The sequence below is a fragment of the Nasonia vitripennis genome (assembly GCF_009193385.2).
Source record: "Nasonia vitripennis strain AsymCx chromosome 3 unlocalized genomic scaffold, Nvit_psr_1.1 chr3_random0005, whole genome shotgun sequence".
In the NCBI taxonomy this organism is placed as follows: domain Eukaryota; kingdom Metazoa; phylum Arthropoda; class Insecta; order Hymenoptera; family Pteromalidae; genus Nasonia; species Nasonia vitripennis.
This window is the reverse complement of record NW_022279624.1, coordinates 497,473-519,518: the sequence shown is the minus strand read 5'-3', so window position 1 is coordinate 519,518 and position 22,046 is coordinate 497,473. Positions and strand designations below refer to the sequence as shown.

Genomic DNA, 22,046 nt, shown 5'->3' with positions numbered 1-22,046 from the left:
TCTCTTTTCAGCGTCTGTTTGTAAAAAAAAACTGTCACACCGTCAGCTTTTTCCCCAACAGCTCGACACCTTTCACAAGCATGAAATCCACCATGGCCCATAACATTCTTCACAAAGGAACGCGCTGGGCAGTCACATGAAAAGTATTTCACTTTGATTGTAAAACATCTATCATCAATATTCACCTTTGCATTCAGGATATGATTAAGTTCTTCAGAAAATTTTCTTAGATAATCTGTGGACTCTTTGGGTTTCCCATTTCCAGCATACACTGCAACGGTAAACGGGTGGCACACTTCACACTCAGTGAACACTTTGCACAAAATAGGCCACACTGTCGCAGCACTGGACTTGAATGGTGAGAAGCCATCTATGTTAAATATAAGTTCTAAAAAATCTTCAAGATGTTGTTTAACATCAACCCTTTTTTTAGTTCATTTTCTATTCCTAGATAAAGAAATTCTCCCTTAGAGCCATCACTAACTTCCATTTCTTCTATATTGTCGAGTTTGACATCACATTTCAGTAAGGTCTTCGAATACTTTGGAATCCCCGGCAACAATCTTCTTTTCAAAATTGGGAGAAGTTTATCGACATGCTGATGTGGGATATTGTTGTCGACAACCCAGGCTCTAATATCTTGAATTTCTTGAACTTCTGGCAGATCTATTGTTTCATCTTGTTCACTATCACTAAAATCCTCCAATTGATTGTTAAAAGTAGCAACAATTGCTTTGTACAAGCTTTCATCTTCTGCCTCCGTATCACTAGAAGAATTGTTTGACTCTGATGATGAGTCTGCAATTTTTTGCATTTTTTCTTCTTTTTCATAAACTAACTGCGCAAACTGCTGCAACTCTTGCAGTCTTTTTGTGTCAGATGATCTTTTCCTTTTTGGAATCCTTTGCATCTTTACTCCAAGTTGCAGGTTAGGTTTCACAACTGATATTTTTGTGCACAAACACAATTAATATTTTTGTTCACAAATACTTTCACAAAGCAGAAAACTTTATTTTAAACAATAACGTCGATTTCGAAACAGTTGCTCCGAAAATTCAACTCAAGCTGAAAATTGCGTCGAACGTTTGCTTCGAAACGTGCTCCGAAACGATACTTCATAATACTCTACGCGTATATATATACCGACTGTAGACCGCACTCTACACACGCGCAGCAAGTATAGTCGCGACACATATATAGGTATACCAATATGAGATAACCTATATAATTTACGATCTATTAGGAATATCAAAAATAGAGCATTGCCGTACTTAAAAAGTAAAATAGTGTCATATAAGGTACTTTACAAAATTACAAGTTACTTTACAATTGCAAATATGTGCATGAAAATTAATTAATAATGTCGAATTTTTTTTTTACATCTCCAAAACTTAACGGTTTCTAAGCCATTATTTTTTTTAATTTCACCTGGACCTTTAAAACGGTTAGCTAAGTATAAACGTCTTAGCAAATCCGAACCGTTAATTTTCTACCAGAGTTGTTACTCCTTTTAAAAATCAAACAGCCATTAAATGAAATCTCAAAGGTATAACAGCCAAGTAAACTGCATGAAGAAAATTATGCTGAATTACTCTTGCTCTAAAGAACAACGAAAAACTTTTTGCATTTTGCTGATAAGTTAAAAAGATCACCACCGTGGGACTTTATATATCACCAATATTCTTCGTTTCCTTGTTCACTATTTTGGGACTTAGTGAAGTGTCGATCTCTTACACCACTATTTCATAACCGAAATCTGGCGTTCAATAGAAGTTCAGATACAGAGAGGTTATCAACATTTCGACTTCCCAGGGGTCAAAATTTGGGTTCTAAGGAATCAGATGAAATCATACAAATATACTTCCGCCAGAAGTTAAAATTTTACATATTCCATAAAAGAAGCATCCGCAGATAGTAGACTTATCTTCTTAGCTTAAAAATACGGGCAAGGGGAAAATTCGCTGTGATGAAACGCCGAAGCGTTTGCCTGTGAGAAGGGGTTTAATACATAGTAGCGAATTGAGCAGCGACGACGACGATTTTGACGATAACTCACCAGATTCTAAACACCTGCTCAAAGTTGCCCACAGAAAAAGATTTGTTTTCTGATTAATTATAAAACTAATTATAACTTTCTGGTTTTGATATTGGTTTTAAAATAGTTTATAAATCGGAAGTTATTGTATTCGCGCAAATTTTTGTATCTCAAACTAAGGGCGCGTTTGCAAACGTTTATAGCGGTAACTTTACGGAGAATAATATCGTAAGGCTGTAGATATATCCTACTGTACAACAGTATGTATATGTAAACAGCGGATTATTTTGTTTGTAGTAGCTGTCGTTTCTTAAACAGAAAATGCAATAATGCGAAATGCAGTTTATAAGATAAATTGTTGCTTTCTGTACTTAAGGGCGCTAAGTGCCATATTCTAAAACATAATATCATTGAATCAATTTTCCAATATAACATTGATATATGTAATTGTATAGTTTTTCATGAAATAGCATTTATAAATGTAAGTTTATAGTTTTTCATGAAATGTGCAGTAACAAAAATGAAGAAATAAAATAATTTTGATTTGTGCACGCCTTATTATTTTATACAATTATCTTTGATCTTACAAACAAACACAATATTATTTGGGTACAGTTATAGCGAAATTAAAGAAGAACAGTCTAAAGAGTAGAAGCCTCTGAATCAGGAATGTTTATTAAGCCATCTTTTCTCCAATAATACCTAGGTGGACCCATGCTGAAACAAAATTTATCATACAAAGGCTCATCATCCGTAACATAATACATTAGATAAAAATTACACATTTCATCGTTATTTGTAGTTCCAACATAAGTCCACTTATCTCTTTCGCTTTTCATTGTACATCGAGCAGCTAGCCTATCACCATATGTAATTGTACCATTATAGTTAATATTATAGAACATTTGTGGTGTGAGTGGATCTCTTTTCCCAAGTTCTATCCATTCATTATTTTTTATTATATAACCAGATACCACTTTTCCTAAGCTATGCGTGTGCACTCTATATGCGAATGGATAAAGAGTTTTGTTTTCTGATATTTTACAAGATGATTCCATATTTTCGATACTGTTAGGTGGGATACCACCACCAGTTCCAAGAACGTATACTCCTGCTAACTTTGTTAAAGGCTGTTTTGTAATATGTAAAGTAATACCAGAATCATCAGTACTTCCATCTTTGAACTGGTCAATGTGTGCATAATGTACTTGTAGCACTAAATATTTTAAAAGAGAACCTTTGCCAACTTTAAATCCAACTCCATCAGGAAGTATAAGCGCTGGAGCATCTCTAGCCCACGCATAAATAATCTGAAACAAAGTATAAAGTTACAGAAAATATGCATAGTGTCACTGCACTCACTCCTATAACTTACACTCCATGCATTGTATAAAAACAAATCAAAAACCTCTATAGCAGAATATTTAAAAATGAGGTTAGTTTTTAAAGGCAGTGAGTTCGCTAAATTAGCTGAATAACTTACGGCATATAACATACACTTTTCTTATCACGCACAGAAATTACTTTTAGTTTCCATTTTTTTCTGTTGACAACCGTTTTTATCTAAATGAAAAACTACATTGGTGTAAGGAGCAGTATTCTATATAAGTTTAATTATCAAATTTAATGCATCTAGATTAAGAGGATGTCGTCCCAAAAAACACTGTTTTTCTATTACATAAAACTTTTTAATAAAGTTTGCAAACGAAAAACCGAGTCTGTAGCGCCGTAGTGTTGAGTTTAATGAATCGTTCTACCGAAAGAAAATTTCAATAGGACTTTTTGTTTTTCTAAAATCTTGGAAATATGAACAGATGTTTACGCGTACTTCGTCGTACTCGAGCGATTGCAGCGCCAACCTTCAAATCTAATATTACATAAAACTTTTTAAATAAAGCTTGCAAATGAAAAACCGAGCTGCAGCGCCGTAGTGTTAAGTTTAACGGACCGTTCTACCGAAAGAAAAATTCGATCGGAATTTATGTTTTTCTAGAAGTTTGTAAATACAAAATTCCCCGTGGCGGATTTGCGAAGCTTTTGCGCCGACATCCCCTTAAGGTGGGATTCTGGTGTTTTTCGACCAAAAAATCGAAAAAATTTTAATTTTTTTAAAGTGTTCTAAAGAATGCGTAGAATCTAGTATCAAGTTCCTTTTATGGGAATAAATTTTATATACATGAAAAGCAAGCTATAGAAGTTTAAAAAAAATAATACGTTTACTTATATACCATACATGTAAACAAAATATATGTATAATATGCTAAAGTTGTAGTTGCATAATTTATAATTTATTAATTTATAAATTACAACAATGGGTGCTATACATTCAAAGTGGCGTAAACCGAAGCCAAAAAAAAAATCGTAAAAGTGCTACGAGTGCACCTAACCTAATAAAAGCTCGAGCAAATGTAAACAAGGCTGATCAAAATAAAAATGCAACAAAAACTAGTGTTCCAAATCGTAATTCTCTCAATGAAAAACCTTGCACTAGAAGTGTTTCTAACAATACAGTAAATGCTATGCAAGCTAAACTGCAAGAGTCAGCAACAACAAGTAAATTGGTGTGTTTACTGATATGTTAAAAAGTTCAAGTGATGTTGTTGATGAGGAAGAAAACATATTTATTAACATAAATGTTTTTAAAGTTATAGCTGACAAGATGACATGTGAATTTTGTAAAACAAATTCAGTGAATTTTGAATCAGGACAACGAAATGGTTTTGCTGTGAATTTATTGTTTATTTGCAAAGTTTGTGGTGAAGCATGTGTGGATACATTTTCAAGCTCACGTACAGATCCTAATAAGAACAACTCTTCTTTCGTGATCAATGAGATCGTAGTGCAGTCTTTTACAAAAGTAGGATTAGGAATCGCTGCTCTTCAGGATGTTTGTGCTTCTGTAAATATGCACTGCATATCCACTTCGTCCTTTTACCGTCACATGGAAACAGGGAAAAGTCAGTGTGATGACTGGTCTTGTTGTCGACTATGAAGTGTTTAGTAAATATTGCCACATGTGCATGATTACTGAAAAGGATTTAGGATCTGACTCTCCAGAGTTTGATATTTGGTAGAAATCACACAAAACTTCAGGCAATTGTAATAAAAATTATGATGGCTCTTCCGGCTCCATGGAGTTAGCCATAGCTCAAATTCTATGGCGAAGATCTGTGAGTGATTGTGAAATGAGATATATGACAATGCTACCCCCTATCAAAAATATTTACATCAAATTTTACATAAAATTTTATGTAAAGATTTTAAACTCTTATATGTATAATTTCACATAAAATCAATAAAATTGTAAAATTTTACGTAAATATTTTTGATAGGGTCTGATGCTGACGCTAAGACATTCAATCATTTATCCTCACTTAATATTTATTCAGATCCATTAGAGAAAGAAGAGTGCATCAATCATGTGGCTAAACGCTTGCCTACAAGCTTTAAGAGAAATAGTAAAAGGTGCTGAAGCAAAGGGGATAACACTAGGTGGAAATTCAGCTGGAGCGCTGACCAACAAAGTGATTGGCACGCTTGCTGGATATTATAGGAATGCTATTGTAAGAAAAAAAAAATAATAATTTACAGGAGATGCAAAAACAAATTATGGATACTTTATATCATTGTAGTTCCACAGATAAAAAGCACAATCATTCACTGTGTCCTCAAGGAAAGCAGTCTTGGTGCTTTTACAAGCGTGCTGTAGCAGAAAAAAAAGCCGCATATTCATACAAGTATGCAAGTGTTTTTGAATCAGGTTGTTATAGAAAATATTCTATCAATATATGAAAGATTGTCAAATGAAGAATTATTAGCTCGGTGCACCCAAGGACTTACTCAAAAAAAACGAGGCTATACATTCAGTGCTGTGGAGAAAGTGCTCCAAAAATAATTCTTCATCAAAAACTAGAGTAGAAATTGCTGCAGCTCATGCAGTTTCTGAGTACAACCTGGGTCGTTAAAGAAGTGCTGAGATACTTGCATCAATCACAAACAGTAAGATGACAAGTCACGCAGAAAAAATTACGACTCAGAAAGATAAAAAAAGGAAACTCTCAAGTGACAAGAAACATGAACCAGAGTCTAAAGCTGCAAGAATTTCAAAAAAATATGGCAGTTAACGACAAGAGTCATTAAAAGTACAATCAGAAGGTGTTACTTATGGTGCCAGATGTTTCTAAGTGAATTCTAAAATTTTATATAAATTTTATGATAATAGTATAAATATTAATCAAGAGAATTAACAATTTTATATAGTTTTACAGGATTATAGGATTTGAGATTATTATTATCTGATGACTGAGATCAGACTGATGCTTAGTGAGGTTATGTAAATATAAAATAAGAAGATATTAATGTTAACATTAAAAACCAAAGTACGGATGATTATGAAATCATTTTGTAAAGATTTATGTACAGTGAAATAGATTATTTATAAAATATTATGAATAACAGTACTTTTTTACAAAAACCTCATTTTCTCAGCTTTAAGTTTTGAAATATTCAAAATGCACCCTGCGGAATGCATTTCCATTTCATGATTCCAGCAAACTACGGTGAATTCTTTGTTATTTTAACAGCAAATCATAGTGATTATATTTTTATTATAGCCCATATGATATCAATGGCAAATCCAGGTAATCAAAATTTATTGTAATTTAACTCACTTTATTATTAATTTTATGCATTCAAATGACATATTTATTTATAAAAATAAAAAAATTATTTTGAAAATCTAATCACTATAATTCTTTCACATCGGCTTAAAGATTACACTCAAATTTTCTGGAATCATGAGATGCAAATGGGTTGCGCAGGATACCTTAGCAATATAGCTAAATTATAATAAAAAACTCTGCTTCATCTGCATTGTCCAACTAAGTATTAGATAAATTGGGCTGAAAATTTACAAAAAATCATATTTTTTATATACATAATGATCGAGGTCAAAATCTTAGCTGACTAGATCTAAAGGGGGAAAAAAGTGAAAACACCTTAAAAACCCAGAACCCCACCTAAAGATTTTTATTATTATGCGCATAATGAATCAAATAAGTCAATTAAAAAAACATGCTTTTTCGATTATAGCAGGTCAAGATGCGATTACTAAGAAAACGTCCATAAACTATTTTTCTGGCCCACAAAACTTTTTAAATAAAGCATGTAACGAAAAACCAAGACCTGACAGGGAAACTAATTTTTTTGGTCCTGGGTGCATTTATATTTTGTATAAAAGTAGAAATTGTTTCTTGATCGGCATTGTAATTATGACGACAAATCAAATGAATTGATTTTTTATAGGTTTAGATATTTGTGTAGGTCAGGCAGTGAAATTCATAATAATAATAATAAAAACCTCATAGTATATTGTGCAACTAGGGGGTGGGAACGGACTATTTCTAACGATGGTGAGATTTGAGCACAACTTGTGCTCAAATCTCATCCGAGGTACAAATTGCCTTCCCCCCTTGTAACACACTGTACTTTTTTTGACAAGTGCCTGTTAAGACCCGTTTTCATGCATATAGAGTGAATGGTAAGTTGCGCATTTTGAGTCGTAAGCCACTCTCTTTCAAAAATTAAAAAAATTTGATTTATTGGCCATTCCGTCCCGTACGCTCGAAATGAACAGCTTGCCGTTCACTTTCAATGCATGGGAACGGGTCTTTTTCATGCACGTGTTAAGAAAAATTATTTTTCTTAACACGTGCATGAAAAAGACCCGTTTCCATGCCTCTAAAGTGAATGGCAAGCTGCTCATTTCGAGCGTGCGGGAGGGAATCATTCCCTCCCGTTTCAGCGGGATAGAATGGCTATTCCCTCCCGCTACTCATAAACACTCAAAAATAATCAAATTTTTGAAAATTTTTGAAAATTTTTAATAAATATTGATATTTTTTGAAAGAGAGTGGTTTACGACTCAAAATACGCAACTTACCATTCACGGGTCTTTACAGGCACTTGTCAAAAAAGTACAGTGTGCAACAAGGGGGGGGGGGGCAATTTCTACCTCGGGTGAAATTTGAGCACTCGTGCTTAAATCTCACCCTCGTTAGAAATCGCCCCCCCCCCCACCAGTTGTAGAATATACTATTAACATAGTAATAAGCATATTCAAGAGAATCTAGTTACGATTAATACTGCGTAATTTTGCAGAATTCTGTTTAACATATATTATATCGTAAATTCGATTTTGATTTTTTAATATAAGTAGAATTGAAGCTGATAAGAATATACGTGTTAAGCTGGGTTATGCTCTTTTCGCAGAATTTTTTCAAGTATTTTTCGACCCAAGGCGCAAAGTTTCTCTTAACATTGCGCGGAGAACAAGTGCCTTGCACAGGCTGTGCTTGGCCTTATAAAGGCAACAGGAGAGAGCGGAATTTCGCCGCCAAAAAAACTCGCACATATAAATGTTATATGGTATAAACCAACACATGCACGTTCACACCTAATTACTAAATACACGCACTACGCGCAGGCCTATCTCGACTCTTCACTATGATTCCTCCTGTTGCCACCGCTGACTAGTGACGCTGTTGATGTTCTGCTGCTGCTAGGGCTTAGCTGTAGCCCAGAGCATTAACGGGACGATTGGGGAGAAGAGTAAACCTAAATATACTTTAAACATAAATTCGTTTAACTTAAGGATTTTTAATTCATATATTTTAATGTACGCTGCTGAGCTTGTATGGGACATTACAGACCAGAGCGCAATAGTGTTTTGTTCAAAGAATCATTCTACTAACGGAAATTGTCAATTAGACTCTTAGTTTTTCCTAAAGTTTTGAAATACGAATGAGTATTCAGGCGATTTCAGCGTTAACCTTAAAACTAAGTAGTACCTTAATTTTACCAATAATCTTTTTATTGTTTCAATAAAAATTTATATAAATAGCACACTACTATTTTATGAAGTGTAATGAATCATTCTAATTAGACTTTTAGTTTTTCTTTTGGCATTTGAAATACGAAATACCTCGCGGCGTATTTGCTAAGCTGTAGTCCCCACATCCACGTAAGGCAGGAGCGGCTAGAGTAAAAATATGATCTGGTTTGGTTTTCTTATTAAGCAAGCTTTGTAATAGTAACTAGCGTGATTCACCTCACTCCTAACGTCGCTCGGTTAAAATATATATTGCAGTAGAAATAAAATTTGTTTTGTTACGATCTTTTTTCCTACTATCAATTCCTAATAGGAGTGGAAGTAACACATTTTAAATAATAAAGATTTGAAACACGAGATAACGCATTGATTTTTAATGGAAGGTAAAATTTTGAAACTGAAAATATTAAAAAAAACTATGACGCAGTCAAAAGAATAAATTTTAAATTTTAAATTTAAAACAAAAATACTCTCAACTCTTGTTATTTTATATTTCCTAATATTTCAATTCAACATTTTCGTTTTAGAAATTGTTTAATTTCATAATTTCAGTTGTGACAGTGCACATGCACACACAGACACTACACGACACGACACGCGTCTCCGAGACGCATGCCGAGGCGACAGGAGTCGCCCGCGAAGCATAAGCATAGGACAAGCAAGGTAGGTGCGAGAGAGAGATTAGATTAGATTAGATTAGATTTATTTGACGTACAATATGTTGTACGATAAATTGTATACAGCAGCAATAGTAGTACAGCAAAAATGTGTATTGTGAAAGTATGATAATGTGAAGATGGGTCAAGCGAGAGTGTGTGAGTGTGTGCGTTTGCGTGAGTGTGTACAGGCGTGTGTGTGTGCGTTTGAGTGAATGTGTACAAGCGAATTCAAGTGTTTGTGTTTTCAAGCTCGAGAAAGTGCTCTTTAGCTAGTCTCTTGAAACCTGAGACAGATGTAGTGTTACGAATGTGAGATGGTAGGTTGAGGTATGAGGCGCTGATATGAAACGAGTTCCTCAGCGTCTCCGTCGCGAATGTCGGAATATCCAGAGGTATCACCTCCCCCCTAACAGGCCGAAGTGTCACGCGGAAGTCAAAGTATGCCAGTACGTATGATGGTACGGCTGTGTTAAACATTTTTCTTAGGAAACAAACAGTGAAATACTTCCTGCGTCCGGCAGTGGTTAGCCACTGCAACTCCCGCCTGTATGGGGAAATGTGCTCATCTCTTCTTACACCATAGATGTACCGAATTCCTGTATTCACGAGCCTCTGAAGTTTTAGGTCGAGTTCCTGCGTCAGGTCACAGTATACGAGGGAACAGTAGTCTATAAGAGGAAACAGGAGGGCCTGCACTAAGTGCTTGCGCAACCTGAGATTGGTGCTTTTCCTGAAAAAGTAAAGCCTGTACATTAGTGTGTGAGCACGCTTACACACTTGTGTAATATGCTCCCTCCACGTAAGCTTAGAGTCGAGCACCAATCCCAGATTACGCACGGAAGATTCTAAGCTGACCTGGGCACCCCCTATGTTAATGAAAGTGTTAGCTGTTGAGGGTAATGCGTTTATGTAGTAGGGAGAGCCCAGGACAATTGCTTTAGTTTTAGCAACATTAAGTTTTAGCTTATTCTGTGCAGCCCAACCAGTAATCCTCTCAGCATTGGCACTCATCTTGTTTGATAAAGAATCGAGCTCTTCGAGGTGGCATTGACTGTAAATTTGCAAGTCATCCGCGTAGATGGAAAACATCGGTATCAAGGCAGAAACCGATGTCATTGATGTACAATGCAAACAGCAGCGGACCCAGAACGGACCCCTGCGGAACGCCGAGGAGAAGAACGTTCGTTATTGTCACCAACGACGGCCTGCTCTCTACCAGAGAGGTAGGAGGCAAACCAGCGGATGACTTGCTTTGAGAAGCCGAAGGTGGATAGCTTTCTCAGGAGCCTGACGTGACACACAGTGTCAAACGCCTTGCTAAAGTCAAAGAGAAGGAGTAGTGTTACTTTCTTTTTGTTTATCCCAGCTCTGGCATCATCAGTTAGCTTAATTAGGCCAGACTGAGTGCTGTGACCAGTGCGGAAGCCTGTTTGAAGGTTATCTAGTAATAGCCTTGATTCAAGGTATTCTGAGACTTGCCTATGCACTAGCCACTCCAGAGCCTTGGAGAGAAAGCAGAGAAGTGAAATCGGACGGTAATCAGTCAGGGCTGTTGGTGAGCTGACTTTGTTGAGTGCGCGCACAAGTGACATTTTCCAGGCAGATGGGAAGCAGGGTTCGCTAAGGGACAGGTTGAAAATATGACTTAGTAAGGGAGCAAGAACCGGCAAAGCTTTTGAGATGACAACCTGTGGGATGCCGTCGCTCCCCCTGGCCTGAGTGTCAAAGTGTGATACCGCAGCCAACACGTCCGATTCCGTTATAGGTTTGAATTCGAAATGTTCCGGGAGGTCAAGACTTTCCAGGGTAACAAGATAATCCTCAACAGCAGGAGCCAGCGGATCATTTGAGATCGCGCTGAAATGCGTGTTGAGTTCATCTGTGGTGAAACTAGATGGTAAGGGGGCCTTGGTGGCAGAAATTCCAAGTTTCTTCAGCTCTTTCCAGATCTCAGCAATATCAGTCAAGGTGGACAGGCGTGAATAGTAATAATTCAGCCTGGCCTCCTCGACTTGTTTGTGAGCATAGTCTCTAGCTAATCTGTAAACGCGTCGATCTGATTCGAGCCTGGAGTCCCTGAAACGCCTGTAAAGTCTATTGCTCTCGGATACAAGGCCACGAAGAGCCGCAGTGTACCACGGGTGACGTTGTCGTCCTGGAGTCACAGTCCGCAATGGAGCGAGGTGGTTGATGGCGTTAGTGAGGTTAGCGTTGAGTAAAGATATGCAGTCGTCAAGTGATGAGGTGGTGAGAGATGACCAGTCACAATCGCTAAGAAAGTCTCTCAGCTTCTCAGCGCTGATTCCTTTAAAGTTTCTGTATGAGTATGTATTTGGTACGTAGCGTGGAATCTGTACGTCGAGAGTGGCCGTGATAAGGTCGTGTCCGTTGATGAAAGGTGCGTCTGTCTTCCAGTATGACTGCAGGCGATCCTGCTCGTCGATTAGGCACAGATCAAGCCAGGTGTCAGAACCCTCTTTATGGTGTGTGGCACCATAGGGAACGGACGAAAGGGAGTTCTCATCAATGAAGGCCCTGATGAAATTGGCATCTTCAGATGAGGATAGTTGGTCAGAGTTAAAGTCCTCTATTATAATCTTCGTGGAGTAGTTGTGCATGTGAGTTGTTAGTTCGTTAATAAAGTTAGAGCCTTGGAAAAAAGGAGCATGAGGTGGACGATACAAGAGAGAGAGAGAGAGAGAAAGTATAGCGCGACACGAGAGCCATACACCAGTACTATACCCGAAACGGCCGAGAAACAAACATCAGCTCATCCCAAAAAGCCAAGAGAGGGGAGCCGAAATACCAGGCAGCGAAACCGAGCCAGATCACTCTTCCGATAGCTGCGATAGCAGCAAGAAGTACCCGGCGCTCTCGACGAGGCGAGTAGCGGACGGAGCGGGACTTCAGCACGGCGATCCCGATTAGCCAGGGCGAGCATCAGCCCGATCGGAGAGAGATCTCTCTCTCTCTGTCTAAATCAGGAATGTTTATTAAGCCACCTTTTCTCTAATAATACCTAGGTGGACCCATGCTGAAACAAAATGTATCATACAAAGGCTCATCATCCGTAACATAATACATTAGATAAAAATTACACATTTCATCGTTATTTGTAGTTCCAACATAAGTCCACTTATCTCTTTCGCTTTTCATTGTACATCGAGCAGCTAGCCTATCACCATATGCAATTGTACCATTATAGTTAATATTATAGAACATTTGTGGTGTAAGTGGATCTCTTTTCCCAAGTTCTCTCTCGCTTTCTCTCTCTCTCTCTCTCTCTCTCTCTCTCTCTCTCTCTCTCTCTCTCTCTCTCTGTCTCTCTCTCACACACGAAAGGCGCGCGGCGCAAACAACGCGATAGACGCTGTAGACAGGTTAGATAGTAACATTCATCAAGTTAGTGCAGCTAAAAGCACATAACCTCGGTAAGAGTCTCATGTACGCAAGATACACGCGAGTATATAATACCCGGACCGAGCAACGGTCGGAAGAAATTCTACTTGTTAATTCATGAAAATAAAGGTTATACCGGACATAACTTAAAAACGGAGAGTAAAAATCTTTATTCTGCATGCAAACCCTGCTTCCAACTTTCATTTCAGCCAGCCAAGAAGAAAGGATCCCGCCTTAATTTTTTCGAATTTTAACTGATTATTATGAAAATGAAGACGCTAAAATTTTAGTAAACAAATATTATCAAAGTTTGATATAATGGTAAAAGATTGTTTGAACATTGGAAAATAGAGATGTAATTATTTTCTTATTATTATTACTATTATTTTTTATTTAATTTTAATCTTGTAATACTTGCGATAACTTATATTTCATTTTTTAAAGTAATTTTCATCAGATGTATGAGTTATAAGTTAGCGATCTTTATACGCAACAGCATCAGATAATGCGATTAGCTCATATGCATCATATAACGATTCTATTCGCTTTTTTATTAATATACAGTTTTGTGTATGCATATTAGTAATTTATTATTTATATCTCAACTGAAACGGTCCGATCAGTGTTAGCCGCGAACCGCATATAAGTCCTACACCCGAGTGTTAGTTAAGGAGGATGTAAGCACACCCAACGAACGAAACAAATGACCAAAGATCATCCGGCTCTACGGGTGATGATCAATGGTCCGCGCAATAATAGATGCTTCGGGAGGAACCACACTCTCACGTCCACATCTGTGTATCACTGACTCAGTCAAGGCAGGGATCAGCAGTTCTGTCCAAGAAAGAGTAAGACGAGGGGGTAGGAGGTTGATAAAACAAGGTTGAAAGAATCAATTGAGAGCGAATGACTCCGTTAGCGCAGCGGAGCTCCTTATATGCCTGGGGCTACCCGTCTCTTGAATGCTTTATACACGCATGCCATCTACCTACGCTTAGGTAGACTATTACATAGTCGATGCTAGTACCACATGGTCGGTAACTCACGGATACCGGCAAGTTATCCGTTGCTGTTCTTTAACCTACCAGGTGGGGCTGCCGTCTCACATTTTTTATAAAAGATAAGCAATATAACTTTATTAAACGAAATATAAATTATCTCATGTATTTCAAGATACAAATCAAATAAAAACTCCATTATAGCCATAAGTGCGCAAACAGCTCTGATTGCAGGATAGCGGATTATCACGCTGAGGACCCGAGTTCTAATTTCAACAGGAAATTTTTTTTTAATTTTATTTATTACTGTTCAATGGTTTTTAGATTTACAATAAATAAATTCTTTCATAATTATTTTTGTAATAAAATAGTAACTTCTGGCAATTATATTATATACAGAAAAACTACAAGTGATTTATCAATTGATAAATCGCGTTAAATCATCACTTGATAAATCATTTGATAAATCATTTAACAAATCAGTTGTTTAATCACGTGATTAATTAAATGTTGAATCGAATGATTTTTTGTGCCAGAGCTACTCTACCGACTATGAATATGGCATTCCATATTCATCGGCGCTCACTTTTCTCTGAGCTCTCGTGTAGGAGACACGCGTTCGCGCTATTCATTATCTATTGATACTTATTGTTCTGCAAGCTCGATAACTTTGTAAATTACGTTATAATATTTTGTTGGAAGGCAAACTGAATTAAGTGATACTATTCTGTAAACTGTGTACACGTTATTCCCCAAATCACGCTAGGGTTAAGCAGAGTTCAACAGGCTATGGGCCCAGCATGCTTCCACTGCGCTGCTTGAGGCTTTGCTGAACCTGTGCGCGTACTTGGTGAGAATATCTCGCGAGTGAAGTGCTGGAAAAAAATACGTATTTGCCGTTTCAGTGTTAAAATTCGGCGACCACAGTTCGACGCTCTGCATCCTTTTTTCGACGTGCAATGCTCGACACGTGCAACCAAGGACAAAGCCACAGAGGGACTACTTAAGCTCAAGTGCGATGTCCTATCAACGTAAAACAGTGTCTACGCAAATGCCTAAGACAAGGGGTAAGTCATAGTTCCCTTGACAAAGTGCGCGAGTGAAAATTTGCGAGAAGACGGTGCGAGAAAGGCACAAAATCCGTGGCAAGGCACGTAAGGCGGGAGATTCTAGGAATCGGTCCGAAGCCGGCAACATGCTTGAGCGTGCCGGTGCGCGCGTCGAGCGCTCGTAACAAAGAAGCGCAGCGAAACAAAATGGCGACGCCCGGCAACGCCGGGAAGAAAAGACGTTGGTGCAGTTGATCGCGAGCGCCATCTTACTCTCAGTGCACATAAGAGAGACGGGACGAGTTGATGCAATGGTGCTCATTAAAGATAATAGCTCGATTTTTTATTGAAAATTCATTCACGAATAAAGTTTTAAACTATGTTGCGGCACGTTGATCAAATCGGGAAGCAAAAATGTTTATTAAAAATTAGATTTAAGTTCGACTAACCTTATTTAAGATTGCAATTTTAAGTCAGATTAAAAATTATTATGAAACAGTTAACTGATTAGTTCGAATTTAACAGATGAGAAAAACCTGCAGTTGTTTCTGCAGCTCCAGGACCACGAGCTAGGAATTTTGGAAACATATCCCGATGACTCCTTTTATCCAGAAATGGATGATAAAAGGCCGTAATATAAAAGACAAAAATTCAGATCGAAGTAACAAATAGAGATAGCACCTTCGTAGAGAATACAAATTAACACAAAATTTGAACATTAATACGTTTTGGACTTTTTAAACTCAGAACTGACTCTTGCTGATTTATTGTTCGTGATTGATTCGACAGTTCAGCCAACACGCGTGCCTGATCAAACTCAGCTGAAAAAAGATAAAGTTTGAGTTCGAGACATTATCATAAATAGAATTGATTACGTATAATATATATAATAATTGATTACGTTAATATATCTTATTACGAGAAGGTATCGGATATCCGAAATCTTATTGAATTGCTTGATGAAATTAAACGTATTAAAGAAAACGAATTAAACGTGACTACTAGAAGTATAAGAAAAGAGTTACACAGTATTCGATATAATCAACATAAAGAGAGAGCATCAGCTTTCTGGAACAGATTGGATAGGTTAGTTCGATTATACAATAAGTTACCTTAAGTTGAAGAGTCCGAATTTTTTAACAAAAATACGGCTGGTAAACTTTTAACTTTGAATCAACTTAAAGATTATATTGGTACTTTTAGTCGTGGTGTAAAACGACGTAATAACGAAGTACCTAATGGTATCGACCCTAAGAAAAACAAGTCCGATAGAGGTCATACGAGTAGTATTAATTGGCTATAAACCAACTGGATATTTATTCTTGAAACCTGAAGAATGAAAATACTATGAAAGTAGGGATGTTCGATTCAATTAAAAGCTTGTATTTGGAGACAAATACAATAAACAGATCATTAAGGATTGGGCTAATCCGATGGAAGATATAAATAAGGAAACATGGCTTGTTAAGTTCGAAGAAGATTAAGTTTTGATCTCTGAAACAGAGGGACAAAAATAGCGAAGAGGACGCCCAAAAAAAGTAAAAGAAGTCGAGCGTCTATAAGAGTCACATGCACTTGAATTTGAATTAAATCTGCTGGAAAGTGATGAACGAAATGCAATCATAGCAACTGAAGAAAATGATACAAATTCCTACAGAGTACTGTACTGTAAGCCATGAGTACTTAAAACAAGCTTGAATGGCGAACAGCTATTAGGAGCGAATTAGACTCAATGAAAAAAGATAAAGTCTGGACACTTGTCGACAGACCAACGATTCAAGGAGGAAAAATACCTAATATAATTGACTAAAGGTGGGTCTTAAAAACAAAAGTTGGATTGAATAATGAAAACAAATAAAAGGCTCGACTTGTGATAAAGGGTTTCAAAGATCAAAACAATAACAAATTATGGAAACATATGCACCTATTTCTTGGATACCTCTGATCAGATCAGTGCTAGTCGTAATAAATAAGTTTGATCGGAACAATCGACAGCGAAATTTATATGGAAATACCTGCGGGTATTGACTGTTCACCAGAAACCAGACGAGATAAAGTCTGTAAGATTCAACGTGCTTGGTACGGCTTGAAAATAAGTCCGAGAAAGTGGTACGAACAATTTACAGAAGTTTTAATAAAACTAGGACTAAAGTCTCACGATTCAAAGCCCTGTCTCTTTATTTGGCGCAACAATGAGAAACATCTGATAATGTTGCTGTATGTTGATGACATACTGATAGCCACTAATGACACATAAGCTGGATGAAATCACATCAAAACTTAAGTTGAAATTTGAAATGTCGGACATGGGAGAGCCCAAGAGCTTCCTTGGCATTGAAATAAATAGCGACAGACAAAATCAAAAGATGACTTTGACTCTAGAGAATTACATTGACAAAATGTTGAAACGTTTTCGATATAGTAATATGCATTCTCAGAGAACGCCAATGGTGACATACCAAGTGTCGAATCGAAAAAGGCAAGTAAGAGAGAAAAGCAATAATCAGCTTGAAAATATACTAAACAAAACAAACGGTCCTTATAAAGGGATAGTAGGTTCTTTTTTGTATCTCGCTAACACTGTACGTCCCGACATAGCATATGCGGTGAAAGTGTTAAGTCGACATCAAATTAATCCCTCTGATAAGGAGTGGAGAATGGTGAAACAAGTTTGTAGATACCTGAAACACCGGAATACATGTGCCGCGTGCTCCGACCGACCTAACTTGACGAACTGGCCAACCTCGCGGACCAGCTGATGGTCCCGGAGATGTTTACGTCGTCAGCACGCGCCAGGCATCAGCGGCGTATCATCGGTCACTGCCTCGCCTGTTTTAGAGCACGAGCCTGATATAGCTGCGGCTCAGCATGGCCCAGCTCCTCACTACCATCTAGAGGCAGACCTCGTTGCTAGGGTCGATCGCTGGCGTCATCACTAGCAATAACAACATCAACAGCAGCTACAGCAGAAGTCACGCACGCTCGTGCTCACGCCCTCGACCGACGAACGCAGCTGCTCCAGTCGCACCCGCAGCATCTAACGCTGGCTGGAGCTGATATCATCGAAATTCAACAACGAGGCCACATAGTGCAAGCTTCTCTGCAACTTCCCATCAAAAGCAGGAAACTGAACGCGCCTCAGCCCCCGCAAGCCAAGGCAGTTGGCGCACCAACGGAGCAGCGCTTGCACGTGTGCGACAGGAAATCAAGACTCCGGCTCCTTATAGACACCGGCTTGGCAGTCTCCCTGGTACCTCGCTCATATTTCAAGGAGCAAAGAACTCGTGGCCCACTCACTCTCAGCGCAGCCAACCCTTACACGATCAACACGTACGGCACGCACACGATGTTCTTGGCCTCGCTCTGTTTAAGTCCCTGGCGTGTAAATTTATCGTCGCAGATGTCAGCAACCCCGTCATCGGTGCTGACTTTTTGGCGCATTTCAGCCTGGCTGTCGACTTACAAAGAAGAAAACTTATCAACGCTGATCACATCCATCACGCAGCCTGCTCCGTACTTTCAACGCAAGTATATTCAGACGCAGTTAACATCTCTGCTAACGTCTCGGAGGAAGTTTTCGCCGATCTGCTCAAGGAGTATCAAGATCTTGCCACGTCAGAAAGCACCATCATCGCTCTGCCTTGCACCACATCGTCACAACTGGACTTCCAGCAGCAGCGCGTCCATGTCAACTCCACAATGAGCGTCACGAAGTAGCGCGCGCTGATTTTAAAATTTTACTCGAGGTGAGCATCGTCCGCAGCTACGACAGTTTCTGGGCGAGTTGGTTAAGGCTAGTCAAAAAAGCCGACGGCTCCTGTTGTATTACTGGCAAATATTGTCAGCTTAATAGCCGTACTGCGCCAGACAGGTACCCTCTACCAATCATCGAGGACCTGCTGCTCGAATTTCCTGGCGACACCTTCTCAGTCATCGATCTGAAGAAGGCTTTTTATCAGCTTCCAATCGCACCAGAAGATGCGCATAAAACAGCAATAATTACGCCATTTGGCTTTTACAAACTCACAAGATCATCCATGGGCCTTGGATCATCTGCTGCGTGATCTGCCTTTGGCTCGAGTATACTTGGACGATATCAACGTCACCTTCTGGGGCAAAGAGCAACATCTGGAGCACCTCAAGACTCTCTAAGCGACTCTCCGTGAAGCGCACATCAGAATTAACCAAGATAAGTGCACGCTGGCCAAGAACAAAGTTACGTACCTTGGATACATTATCTCCGCAGAAGGATGCAAACCACTGACAGGCAAAATCGAGGCCATCCAGGCATATCCTCAACCAGCAGACTCGTCGCAGCGTTGTCGTTTTCTTGGACTAGTTAATTACTACAGGTGCTGCATCCCTAGAACTGCAGACCTACTCACACCGCTCAATGATATGCTGACCTCAGCAAAAGAAACCCTCGTCTCTCACCTAGACGCCTTTATCGCCATAAAGCAAGCGCTCGCTGACGCAATTAAGACAACTTTTCTACGCAAAAACGCTCGCCTTCGCTCTTCACGGATGCTTTTGATGTCACCATCGGTGCCGCCCTAGAGCAACATGAGCATGATGACCTTTGGAAGCCCCTAGGCGTCTTCTTCAGGAAATTCTCAGACACAGAGACGATACAGTACGATAGGAAGCTTCTCGCCACCTTTACTTCAGTCACACATTTCAGCAGCATCCTCGAGGGGCGCCCGTAAGATCATAATAATAAGCCTCTCTCGCTCGCAACTCAGCAGCCTCCGAAGAAAGCTTCGCCTCGTAAGTCAAGACAATTAGATTACCTATTCCAGTTTCAAATCACATTAGCTTACGTCAAGGGTCATGACAAAACCGTCGTAGATGCCCTGTCCAGAGTCAAGGCAATGAAGATGCCAGCTTGTATGAACCTAGCTACTCTCGCCTAAGAACAGAACAACGACGCAAATCTGCTGCACCTTCTTAACGTCGAGATCTCTAAGCTGCAGCCATTTAACGTCAAAGGCTCCTCGTTCTATTGTGCACGCAGACAGAAACACGATCAGACTGTACGTCCCCCGGGAACTGAGGAAGACCGTCTTCGAGGAGCTGCACGGCCTCTCGCATCCAGGCGTTCGCACTACGACCAAGACCATCACCCAGAAGTATTTCTGGCCAAGCACACAGAAGGACGTCGCGCGATGTCTTGTTCGACCTGAGAACGATGTTTAAAGAGGATCTGCAGGCATCTTCCGCGATGTTTGTCCTCCTTTTGTATCCGAATTCCGCATCCTGATGAACAGGCTTCAGGCCGTCCCAAGCTCCAGACACCTGCCGCCTTGAACACCTTTCATCCACGGCGGCCTGCGTACCTGTGCTTACGTGTTCTGGAGGGTGAACACAGTCCGGACGACGCTTCAGCTGTCCTATACGGGGCCGCACAGGGTGCTCCGCCGCATCAATAATCAAACATACGTCATCGACGTCAACGGCATGGCCAAAACATTTTGACGTCGCCGCTAAAGCTGATGTGGACCATACCTAAGAATTTCTATTTAGCATTTTTATACATCTAAACTTCTCATACTAGTGTACGAAAAAAAATCATATTTTTCCGTGTTAAAAAAGAGATATATATATGTTTGTCCGTACGCTACTTCGTTAATGTTTATTGTTAATGTTTACAACCACTAATTATTCGAAAATTACATTTCTGAGATGAATCCATGTGTTCATATGCCAAGATTACAGTCAATGTTTAAAAAAAATAATTTTTGTAGAATATTTCCTCAAAATATAGGGATGTTTACAGAAGGAATCGTTTTCTGAAATAAAGAATTTTAATATTATGTAGAAGAATAAATAATTTTGGTAAATTAAAAATACTGATAGAAAGTTTGAATAATAAACCGGCAATAATTGTATACACTAAAACTTTTGAGCAAATTAATTAGAACTAGCTAAAACTATAATCCACAATTTTATAATAATAGAAATATGAAACAAAAACAATAATAAAATAATATACCATTATTAAAATATAATTTTATTTTAAAATCAGAAGTAATTCCATCATAACATTAAAGCATAATACTTATTATTTAAATTTAAATTAAATTCGAAGAATGTATATTGTTATTGAGTAATATTATGGTAGTTATTGAAAAAATATATTTATTTTGACTTTTGTGCAAATTAATTATAATATCTATAAACTAGTAACATAAATAGGAATAATGGAGTATTTGTTGTTATTAATATCAATCTAATCCAAACCACTGAGTACTAGAAACGAGAAGATTAAACGTTATAAACTATGGGATCAAATTAAATAACAATAGCTGACTTGAAATCTTCGCTGTATATAGATCACACGGTATTCCTAAGTCAGAATTCATACTAGAATTAAATAAATATCTTATTGATAAGAAAAATGTTAAAAGACACCTAGTGATTGGTGACTTTAATATTGACTTACTAGAATATGACCACTATAGCCAAGACTTTGTTTGTAACTTTAATGAAAAAGGATATATTTCTGGTATTATAGGTATTACAGGGCCACCTATTGGTATCTCTAAAGGATCATGCATAGACAATATTTTCATCGGAACCGAAAATCTATATACGGCCACCAACAAGATGAAGCTTGATATTACAGATCGTTACCCTATCTTCATCGAAGTTAACATTTTTATGAATTTTAGGAAATTAGTAAATATTATCAAGGTAAGAGACTAGCGTGGTATTACGGTGATCAATGATCCTAACATTGCTATAAATAAATGTTTATACTAGATTAAGCAATGCATAGAATTAGCCACAACGAAAATAAGAAAAAATAGACAGTTAGGTAGAAAGAACTGGATTACAGAGTCAATAATAAAATCGTAAAAAAAAACGTTCTATGAGTTATGCAAACTAGATAATAATAATGAACGACTTAAGGGGACGTCGTCCCAAAAAACACTGGTTTTCTATTACATAAAACTTTTTGAATAAAGTTTGCAAATGAAAAACCGAGTCTGTAGCGCCGCAGTGTTAAGTTTAATG

The 22,046-nt window shown here is 38.2% G+C and overlaps 2 protein-coding genes across 6 annotated transcripts in view; one reads left to right on the top strand and one right to left on the bottom strand.

The window, feature by feature from the left end:
- Positions 1-2,569: 2,569 nt before the first annotated feature.
- The window catches only part of LOC103316486 (peptidylglycine alpha-hydroxylating monooxygenase), a 112,066-nt gene continuing 92,589 nt past the window's right edge, over positions 2,570-22,046 (bottom strand). For all 5 annotated transcript variants that reach the window (XM_031925906.2, XM_031925905.2, XM_032601772.1 and 2 more), the window contains one exon: positions 2,570-3,345. In XM_031925906.2, the coding sequence (XP_031781766.2) occupies positions 2,677-3,345 (669 nt within the window). In that variant the 3' untranslated portion in view covers positions 2,570-2,676. The remainder of the gene's footprint in view (positions 3,346-22,046) is intronic.
- LOC100113848 (ADP-ribosylation factor-like protein 6) overlaps positions 9,479-22,046 on the top strand; it is a 246,997-nt gene continuing 234,429 nt past the window's right edge. The window contains exon 1 of the mRNA XM_032601776.1: positions 9,479-9,587. The gene's annotated coding sequence lies outside the window, so the exon portion shown is untranslated. The remainder of the gene's footprint in view (positions 9,588-22,046) is intronic.